This window comes from Rhinolophus sinicus, linkage group LG06, assembly GCF_036562045.2.
Source record: "Rhinolophus sinicus isolate RSC01 linkage group LG06, ASM3656204v1, whole genome shotgun sequence".
NCBI classification, from domain to species: Eukaryota; Metazoa; Chordata; class Mammalia; order Chiroptera; family Rhinolophidae; genus Rhinolophus; species Rhinolophus sinicus.
This window is the reverse complement of record NC_133756.1, coordinates 15,180,724-15,191,319: the sequence shown is the minus strand read 5'-3', so window position 1 is coordinate 15,191,319 and position 10,596 is coordinate 15,180,724. Positions and strand designations below refer to the sequence as shown.

The following is a 10,596-nucleotide window of genomic DNA, read 5'->3' as shown; positions in this document are numbered from 1 at the left end:
GGGCAGCCAACAGGTTGCCTTCTGCTATCTCACAATGCGTGCTTATGGGCAGGCTGCGGCTTTGTGATGGGTGTGCAATACCTATTCATCGATTCAATGACTGACTGTGCAGACCTTTACTTGTTTTCTTCTCTGCGACTTCATGCAAATTCCCTTCTCAGGCCTTCATTTTCTTCATCTGTTAAGGGGATGCTTAATATCAATCTAATAATGCCGCTTTCAGGATTAAATGAAAGTTCATTCAAATGCTGGCACAAATGTGATTTCATTGGCATGAAGTATCCAGAATAGGCAAAGCCATAGAGACAGAAAGCAGATTCGTGGTTGCTGGAGCCTGGTGGGAGGGGGAATGAGGAGTGACTCCTTCATGGGTAGGGGGTATCCTTTTGGTGTGATGAAAATGTTTTAGAACTAGATACAGTGATGGTTGTACAACGTTCTGAATGTACCAAAGGCTACTGAATTGTGCACTGAACATGGCTAAAAATGGTGACTTTCTTTTGTTATGTGAGTTAGGTTATGGTACATGAATACCTCAATTAAAAACAAAGCAGCCCAGTGCCCAGGACATGGGAGGTGTTCAATTAATATCTTTTGAATGCTATGATTTCCTTGCTTCAAAATCAAAGCAAACCCTAAACCTTCCTTGATGCCTCATTGTCCCATCCCAGACAGTATTCACTTTCCTTTCATTCATTCATTTCAGAAGTATTTATTACTGCCATTTTAGATAGTGGGGCTTTGACCTGCCAAAGAGAAAATCACAATACTGTGCAGTCAGGGCTATGGGGGAGAAGGGCCAGAGTCTGCGGGGACACAGAGGAGGGGTGGAGGGATCCAGACCAGGGAGAGTCAGGGAAGGCCGTCTAGAGAAAAAGGCACCTAAACTGGGGCCTGAGAGATGAGTAGGCCTGGGAGGAAAATCAGCCAGGTAGGAGATGGACAGATGGGGGGAGGGACTGGAGGCGAGTTCCGGGGGAATGCCGGGTCCCAGGAACAGCTCATGGAGAGCCTGGGAGGTGAGAGCATGGTGGGTTCTAGGAATAGAGAACAGTTTGGTGCAGAGCACATAAAGTGTAGGCATGAGACAAGGTGGGAGAAGTAGAAAGTAGCCGTTGGTAGTGAGTTCAGACTCCATGCTAAGATATTCAAGGTCCTGCGTGAACTGGCCTCCACTTTGCAGCCACAGTTCTGGCATGTACCCTGGGGGTTCCTGTGAATTCTTGTGCCCGCATGGCTTAGCTTATGCAATCCTTCTTCCCTAGATATTTACAGAGTGCCTGCCTTGTGCCAGATGCTGGGAACCCAGAGAGGGTCAAAACCTGGCTCCACCCTGGGAGAGCTTGCGAGTTAATGGGGGAGGCAGCACAGGAAGAAATCATTACAACATAAGTAGAGAAATGCGGTGATAAAGAGGGAGCGCAGGGCATGGAAGAGGCGGGGCTTGCGGGGGTTGACTCCTGAACTGAGGTGACTCCGGAACTGAGACTAGGAGGCACTAGGCCTGGGGACAAGGAGTAAGGAAACAGGGAGACTCAGAACCTAACTTTGTGGGATCACAGGATCCTTGAGATCCAGATGAAGGCTTGAACTCTCTACTCAGGTCACACCAATACACGATACCCTTCTGCCCCAAAAGCACATACACACTCCCTCATACACTCCCTATAAGGCCTCTGAACTCACACTCCCAATTGACCTCAACTTGCCTACATCCCTCCTACACACGCACACGCAGACTTACACACACGTTTGCAGGCAATTTTTAGTGTTCTCGGTCCCTCCGGCTCTGCTCAACCCCCGTCCTTCCGGTTCCGGCCCACCGCCTGCACAGGCCTGCAAAGCTCCCTCTACAACTCTGGACTTTGCACCTGTCACCGGAAATGCACCGCTTATCGGGGCCGCCAGCCTGAGCAGCTGCCTGCGGAGGCGTCCGCCCCTTCCAGGGCCCGCCAGACCCCTCTCTGGATCCCAGCTGTACCCGCTCCCACCCCCCACGTACTGGGGGAAGGGGTGAGGCCTGCGCCGTTCTCACAAAAGCTTGGGAAGATGTAGAGTCCTCCCTTTTGGGGGCGTTGCCTACCGCCCAGCCCTCCGCCTTCACCTGCAGCTTCAGCCCCGCCTGCTTCGTTCCCAGGTGAGTCAAGCAGCAGCTCTGGCCCGCCCACCTGTCTGCCCGCCCCAACCGGAAGCTTCCTCCACCGACTGAGCACAGTTCCTACAGGTGGGGAGCAGAGGGGAAGAACTGGGGGGCTGGGAGGGGGAACCCAAGATCCCTGAGGTCTCCTGAGAGCTGGAAAAGAGCTGCAAATCAGGGTGGGTGTGAACGTCTGTGAAGATCACAGGATGTTTGCGTTTGTTGGTGGAAGAAGTGTGACCTGAGGGGGTGGGGTGACAACCTGTGGGTGTGGGTATGTGTCCTTGGGAAGAATTCACAGGGACAGGGCAGGAAGGAAAGGAGTAGGAGTAAGTAAAATCTTAGAAATGTCAAATTGAGTTAAATTCATTTCAACTTAACAAACTTATGTTTTTGAGGACCCAGTGCATAGCGTTGGACCCACAGTGAGCACTCAATGAATATTTGCTAGTAAATGATTTACCTTGCCTTTCTAATGCCCCCTCCCCCACATTCACTCAGCCACACAGCTCTCCCTCACTCGTCTCACGAGCCCATGCTGAGCAGCTGAGTGCAGCGCTCTCTGGCAGTCCCAGGGCACAGGTTAATCATCCTCGTCCTTGCCCCCAGGGAGCTGCCCATCTAGTAACTGGCCAATAGTTGATGGGGTGGGCCAGGAAAGGGGGTATCCAGGCGGTCCTGGGACAACCTCCTAGGCAGGCGTGGTCTGATTTGGCTTTGAGGGTGGTGGACTCAAAAAATTGAGGAGGGAGAGGGTGGCTGGGAAACAAAAGAGTGGGTGAGGTGGGAGGTGTGTGTGTGTGTGTGTGTGGGGGGGGGGATACTCAGGGAACTGGAAGAGTTTAGCCTGAGAGCCAAGTGCTGGATTGTGAGGTAGAATTTGCATGCAGTCCTAGGGAGCTCTTGAAGGATTTTTTCCCCTTTTTTTTAGTTTTATTCTGGAATTTTATTTTATTTATTATTTATTTAGTTAGTTTTTAATTAGTTTAAGGTGTACAAAACAATGTAATAGTTAGACATTTATCATTTATATCCCTCACACAGTGATAACCCCCCTCCCCCAATCTACTACCCCTCTGACATCGCATACAATCATTACATTTCCACTGTCTCTATTCCTAATGCTGTGCTCCACTTCTTTGTAACTATATATATATACATATATATATATATATATATATATATATATAATTATAGTTGACATTTATTATTGTTCAGCTTCAGCTTCAGGTGTACAGTGCAGTGAGGTGGTCTACCTAATGAGACAAGTGTCCATAGGACACCCTACAAAATCTTTACAACATTATTGATTATATTCCCCAAATTGACTTTCGTATCCCCGTGGCCATCTTGTGGTTACCGATTATGCTTTCTAATGCCCTCACTTGAAGGATTTTTAAGCTGGGGAGTGATGGGGTCAGATTTGGGCATTAGGTCCATCACTCTGGAATGGACTAGAGGTGGGGAGGACCAGTAGGGAAGTTACTTCAAGAGTTGAGGTACAAAATGAAGGTGGCTTGGACTGGGGCAGTGATGGGGGGTGCAGAGAAAGGGCATAGTCATTCCGGAGATATTTAGAGGAGGAACTTACGGGCTTGGTGGCCAGTTGGTGGTGAGGCGGGAGGGTCTCATGAAGGTATCGCTATGAAAGGCTATGGTGTAGTACTCCCCTGAATTATTGTTTCTCTCCTAGTAGGTGCTTTCCTAGCTTGGATACTCCTCACCAGGTACTCCTCTGATTCAGGTACTCCACCTCAGATAACCTTTCGCCCTAGCTGGTCCTCCAACAGGTACTTTACTAACCTAGGTGCTCTTCCTCTAACTGCTTTCCAGAGTCAGGTGTTGCTCCCCCAGACACTCCTCTGATTCAGATGCTCCTCCTCTAGGTACTCCTGAGCGTGGATGATTTTCCTCCAGATACTCCCTTCATTCAGATGCTCCTTCTGTAGATTCTCTCCAGCCCTAGTCATTCTCCTCCAAATAATTTCCTCACTCAGGTGATCTGCATTTGGCTGCTCCCTGCATTCAGCCTCCCTCTGAGGGCACTGGCGCCAAGCGATGTGCCTGAGGGCGGAGGGTAGAGGTAGGGTAGCAGAGGCTCCTGACTCAGGAACAGAAGGGCCAGGGCTTCCCTGGCTGTGCATGGGGCTGGCACCATCCTCCATGTGTGGTCTCCACTTTGGCTCGTTAGCTGCAAGCAATTGCTGTTGTCCAATCTCTGGAAGCCAGGACTGCCTCTGCCACCACCTCCCATCCTCAGCTTACCAAACAGTGTAGTGGACTGGGTTCTGGCCCCTGGTATCAGAGACCTGGGTTCAAGTCCTGGGTCTTTGGCTGCGTTATTGAACCCTTCTGGGCTTCAGCGTCCTCATCTGTAGATGGGATAATGTTTATACCCACATTACAGATTTCTGCGAGCATGTTGCCTGGTGCCCGAATCATAAGTTCCAGCACTGATTTATTGTGTCAGCCGTTTCAAGAGCTGGACCCTACAATGTTCCCTTACGAATAGCGAATGTCTGTGGCTCAGCCTGTTTCTCTCCTGTGAAAAACCGGTTGTGGTCCATTGTCCAGTTCCCACAGTTTGTGTAGCATCCTAACATGGCTGTGAGTGTGGCTGAAATGCGTGCCCTGTGGCCATCCCTGTGTGTGTGCTCTAGGACTGTGCCCCAGGGCTGCTTGGCACCTGGAGATCTCCTTGGATCCAGATCAGGCCAAGCCTGAGGCTCATCGGTGTCTTCAGGCCCTCCATGACTGAGATAAACCAAAGTGAGTGACAGTGGGAGGGAAGCTGGGGGGTAGAGGGGGCTCCCTTAGATTCTGGGATTGGGGGAAGGACCCTGCCCCCATTTCTCAGTTTTTTCAGGGAGCTCATCTGGGGCCCCATCCATGATGCTGTCCCTTTCTCTGCAGCTGTTGTGGGGCCCTCGGAGATGCCTACAGCATCAGCCTTGGCCCCTGAACCAGGCACGGGGGCCCGGGCATGGCCAGTGCTGGTGGGGGTTTTGCTGGGGGCTGTGGTCCTCTCCCTCCTCATTGCACTTGCTGCCAAATTCCACCTCTGCCGCAAATACCGCGCCAGCTACCAGCACCGCCCACTGCCTGAGACAAGAAAGGGTGTCTGCCCTGAGGTGGGTGAAGATGAGGATGATGATGGCTTCATCGAAGACAATTACATTCAGCCTGGTGCCAGTGGGCTGGGGACAGACGGCAGCAGGCACCACTTCTCCCTCTGAGCCCTTATGTTTGAATACCTCCCAGCCCCCTCATGCCTGACAGATTAAGGACAGCAGATACTGCATGGGAGCTGCGAGCCTCAGGGACAGAGGTGGCTAGGGTTTAGGGGCTGACCGGGGTAGAGCAATCCTGCCTTCCCAGACACTAGCCACCAAAGTGACAATGACCCTCTCTTACTCAATAACCCTCAATGGCTCCCTGCTATTCTCAGGATTAAGGCTACCAAGGGCCCAACTACGGAAATAAGGCCTCTGTCAGCCTCTTGGTTTCCTTTTTTGCCTTTCTCTACTTCCTACTTAACTAATTCTTATTCTATGCCAGATGATAACATTTTAGCAAGTGAAAATCAGTGTGCCAAGTTTCTTACTGAACAATTTCCCTATCAGTAAAGTGGGTAATCTAAATGGTTATATTAGCTTTTCCACAGGTATTAATAAATCTATTTTAATTCAAATAAAAATTAAAAGTTGCTCATTTTTATTTTCCTGACCTGGAACTTGGGTATAAAAATGTTCTTTGTTGCTCAGCCTGAAGATGCTGCTTGGACATCTGCCCCCAGGACACCTTCCGTGGGCCCCTCCCTCTCAGAACACCCTGTGAGCTTCTATACCATCACCCTCCGCATTTTACCTCCATTTTTACTGCAATTTGCACTTAACCCTACTGTGCCTGTCCCCATAGCTAGACTGTGAGCTCCCGAGGCCACAGGTTATATCTTATTTGTATCCTCACAGTCTTGCACCAGGCAGATGCTAAGTAAATATTTGTCAAATTTGTTGATTTCCTGTGGGCTCAGGAGTAAGTAGATGAAAGGTAAGGAAGTGAAGTCAGATGCAAAAGACCTAAGAACTGGACAAAAAGGAGAAGGACAGGGTCATAACTGCTGGTGGGGACATTGGGGCAAGAGAGGCAGTTAAGCTTCTTTTGGGTCTTTGCTTTTTTTGCATGCAACAAAAAGGTGCTTAGGTGGAAGAATCCTGGCTTTTGCATAGAATTAAAGGGACGGCTGACTCAGGAGGGCAGGAAGCAGGTGGTCCCAGCAGCCTGAGGTTGGGCATGGTACCTGTAGTGCTCTATCTAATTTAGGAGTATTAATGGGACTCCATGCCTGGGACTCCTAAACTCTCAATTCTGAGTGTCAAGTACTCGGGCGAGAGACTGATTGTTCCAGTTTGGGTCAAGTATCCACCACAGGGCCAGCCAGCTGTGGCCAGTGGGGGTCAGGCTCCTGTAGCACATATGTGATTTGGGGAGCCCACCCATTTGTTCTAGGTCATCCCAGACAAGGGGAAGTCATTAGGGACCAGGTGGACACCCCCTATGTGTCCACCTGGATGCAGTGTTGGCTTTTGAGGAAAGAGCCAGCAGAGAAGGAAAGTGAAGGAGACTAACGTAGGGAGGTACCTGAGAAAAAAGCAGGTGGTCGAGGGGGGCCGGAGCGCAAGGCCTGAGGGGTGCCCACGTCAGTGATGAAGCTGAAGGTTGGACCAGATCAGCTGGGGCCTTGGTGCCAAGATAGCCTGCTCTTCCACCTAAGAGCAACCCAAGCTCATCTGTGAACTCTTGGCAAGGGAGTGACATAAGCAGGACAGAAACGTCGTTCTGGAGGCTGTGCCGCGATGGAGGGGAGGGCAGAGACCGAGAGAGGTGACTAAGATGTGACTAAGGTGTGGCAGGGAACAGATTCCAGACATTTGAAGGAGGGGAGTTGTTGACGCTGGATGTGGGACGTAGGAAGGAGACAATGAAGCCGCCCTTGTTTCTCACTTGTTGGCTGGGTGCATCAAGAGGAGCAGGTTTCTGGGGAATGAGGATTCAATGCCAGAGGTAACATTTCTAGGGAAAGATGCCCAGGGGCAGCTGGATTCCAGGGGAGAAGTCCAGTCTGCAGACATAGGTTTGAGAATAGTCAACTGTAGGGTCACTGAGACCCTGGGAGTGGTTTAGATCATGGGGAGGGGGCAGAGTTGAGGAGGAGTTGAGAACTGAGTAGAGAAACACTGACATCGAAGGACTTGTCAGCAGAGGACATGGCAGGGGAGAAGTATCCAGGGAGGAAGGGAGCTGAGCACATGCAGCCCCAACTCCAGCAATTGCTCCTGAGTCCCGAGATGGTCAGACCGTCACAGGCCTGGGAAGTCTCTGTCTGGGAAGCCACAGAGACTGCCCCAGCCTGAGAACTGGAGGAAGATCCTGAGCAGAACTAAGGGGCCCAGGACATGTCCTGCCTCCGAGGGAAGAGCTGCTGCAAACACAGGGAGTCTGGGCCCTGTCCTCTTGCTGCCCCCAAGGCCCACCTAGAGGGGCCGTCCTGCCTGCAGTTCTGGGTCAGAAAGCAGCTCAGCTGTCCCTGTTTTCAGATGTTCTTTGGGACCTGAGTCAGAACATCTGAGGGATCCAGGAGAAGGTAAGGGCTGACCCCAGATTAGCAGCTGCTTTTCCTGAGCCCAGCACCCAGCAAGGTGGGCAGGGAAGGCTTCCTCTCAGAAGCTAGCGCATACTCTGGGGTTCTGAGAACCTTGGACTCTGTCCTGAGAGGCCTAGCTGGATCCCTTTGAGGAATTTTTCCCACTGTGCTCCACATGCCTGGCCCCAGGCACAAAGAGGGCGCATGACCTGGGTCTACAGGTCCAGGGGCCCAGGGATGCTGAACAGCTGGGAGGCCTGGGACTCAGCCAGACCTGGCGCTGGTCTGCCCTCCTCTGGCCTCAGAACCTGGCCTTTTACCCTGTCCTGCATCCTCTAGCAACTGCCACTACCTACTCTGTCCCGGGACCCCCAAGCTCACTTGACTGTGAGAACTACCCATCTCCTGGCTGCCTTGTCCTGCTGCCCCCAAAGCAAGGACATTCCTTGTCCTTGTGTGGAGGCCAAAGACAAGGGTCACACAAGCCGCGGACGTGAAGTTTAAGAAGCCCCGGCAGAGTACCAAGGTGAGTCGAGGGCAGAGACTACATAGATTCAAATCCCAACTCTGCCACTTCCATGCTGGGTGACTCGGGCAAGTTACTTACCCTCAGTGCTCCAATTTCTCAGTAAAATGTGGATCATAATAGTACTTGCCTCACATGGGTGTTAGAAGGATTAAATGAATTATATAAGTAAAGTGGAACAGACCAGCCTCTGCGAGTGTTAGCCATACGCCTATGATATCCCAGGGCAATGGCTCCACACGACAGGCAGCCTGTCTTAATCCTAAGAGAGGAACTTGCCAAGGCTCCTCCTTGCTCATTCACTATGGGCTGGGGATTTGAGTGTCCCTGTTTCCCAGGACTCAGCTCAGAAGATCTGGTCAAGATAGCAAAGGACTTGAATTAGAATCTCTGATGCTGTAGAATATAACAACAGCAAGAACAGAGATAGTCACAGCACTGCTGTTCTAGCACTTCTTATAATAGCCCTGCTGGGCAGCCACCCCCATTTTATAGACTGAGAAGTTGAGGCTCAAATACAAGGTAACTGTAACTTGCTTCTTCACTCAGCAATAACGTGCTCATCTCACTGGGAAGTAATGATTAAATAGATCCAGAGAAGCAACCTCCTGGTTGCTGTACTTGCAGCCACCAGACTTGGGCAGGCTCCCCCTTCCCGGAGTGAATGGGCTGAGAAGTCTCCAGGTGCAAGCTCCAGGTTTGGGAGAGCAGGCTGTGAGGATAGCAGTGCTATGTCCCTTCCCTGGGGGCTTTCTTGGTCCCTGGGGTTGTCTTCCATGAGCCCAGGGGAGTCTCACTGGTCCTGAGGAACAGTCAGGAAGGCAGCCCCTGTCCTGTGCAGAGAGCTGCGCGTGAGGGGACATGTGTCGGTCTCCTGCTGCCCAAAGGAAGTGCCTCTAAGGGGACCTGAGTGTCCCCAGAAGGCCTGAGGTCTCATGTGGGATGTGCCTGGATTTGATGTGAGCTGCACCTGGATTGGAACAGATTTGGAAGTTTCTTGAACACGTTCTTCCAGTATCCAGGCATCCAGGTGATATGGCTGAGAACCTAGAGTTTGGCTGTTGAGCCCAGGAAGCACATGTGGCAGGTCTGTCTCTCTCTCTCCACCTCACCTGCTACCTGATGGGAGCCTGTGGCTCCACACCCCTCTACTCTGTCTCCTCTAGCCCCTTCTTGTCTTTTCTCTTCCCCCACCCAATACCAGTTTAGATTTCAGACTCTATTATATCAATGTCTTTCTTGCCAATATCCTCAACTTAGCTGTCCCATTGTCTCACCATTGCACACGCCAGGTATCTCCAACCTAGGACCTGATGCTGTTAAGAAAACCCCACCACCTCCCAGTCTGGTGTTTCTGTTAATGCCTGGTGTTTCTCCAGCCTCCTGTGGGCTCTCAAAGCTTCCAGCAATCTTGCTGTTTTCTTTTTTCTTTTTTTTTTAAAGATTTTATTGGGGAAGGGGAACAGGACTTTATTGGGGAACAGTATGTACTTCCAGGACTTTTTTCCAAGTCAAGTTGTTGTCCCTTCAATCTTAGTTGTGGAGGGTGCCGTTCAGCTTCAAGTTGTTGTCCTTTCAGTCTTAGTTGTGGAGGGCGCAGCTCAGCTCCAGGTCCAGTTGCCATTTCTAGTTGCAGGGGACACAGCCCACTATCCCTTGCGGGAGTCGAACTGGCAACCTTGTGGTTAAGATCCCACTGGCCCATGTGGGAATCGAACCAGCAGCCTTCAGAGTTAGGAGCATGGAGCTCTAACTGCCTGAGCCACCGGGCCGGCCCAATCTTGCTGTTTTCTTGGTCATATCCCTCTCCCATTCTCCATAGAAGCTCTTTAAAATGACCTCTGCCTCACAGAGAGAATAGTTGTTGGTCAGGCCCTCCTTCAATTTTCTCCTACAAAACTCACAAACATAACCTGTGCCTATTCTTCCTTCTCTCCCAACCAAATGGCGTTATAAGGCCAATCCCTCCACCTCGTGCCCTGGATCTACCCTGCCTGACTCCCACTCAGGGACTTTAAGACTGGTCTCTGCTCTACCTTGTATCTTAAACCTCTTTCTATCAACATTAACCCATCACATTTCTCCCATCTTAAAAAGTTCCTCCAGTCAGTCACAAAAACCTGTTGGTCCCAACTTCTGAGCATCCATCAAATCTGTTCAATTTCACTTTGCCCCAACAGCCATCCCTTTGCCCTAGCATCTTGTATCTAGACTATGGCATTAATCAACCAACAGATTTCTCTGCCTCCATTTTGGCCCCTTCCAATGAATTCTCTGTGCTGCAGGCAG

The 10,596-nt window shown here is 50.9% G+C and overlaps 1 protein-coding gene across 15 annotated transcripts; it reads left to right on the top strand.

The window, feature by feature from the left end:
- The first annotated feature begins 1,853 nt into the window (after positions 1–1,853).
- LG06H1orf210 (linkage group 06 C1orf210 homolog) lies at positions 1,854–5,844 on the top strand. 15 transcript variants are annotated; one of them, XM_019751112.2, is made up of 5 exons: positions 1,854–2,013; positions 2,138–2,224; positions 3,834–3,864; positions 4,798–4,906; positions 5,051–5,844. In XM_019751112.2, the coding sequence occupies exons 4-5, from the start codon at positions 4,888–4,890 to the stop codon at positions 5,371–5,373; spliced, it is 342 nt and encodes a 113-aa protein (XP_019606671.1). In that variant the 5' UTR covers positions 1,854–2,013; positions 2,138–2,224; positions 3,834–3,864; positions 4,798–4,887; the 3' UTR covers positions 5,374–5,844. The 15 variants fall into 15 exon arrangements, with proteins under 15 accessions (XP_019606671.1, XP_019606664.1, XP_074190662.1 ...); XM_019751105.2 differs by having other exon boundaries at positions 3,834–3,881; XM_074334561.1 differs by having other exon boundaries at positions 3,834–3,927.
- The last annotated feature ends 4,752 nt before the right edge of the window (positions 5,845–10,596 follow it).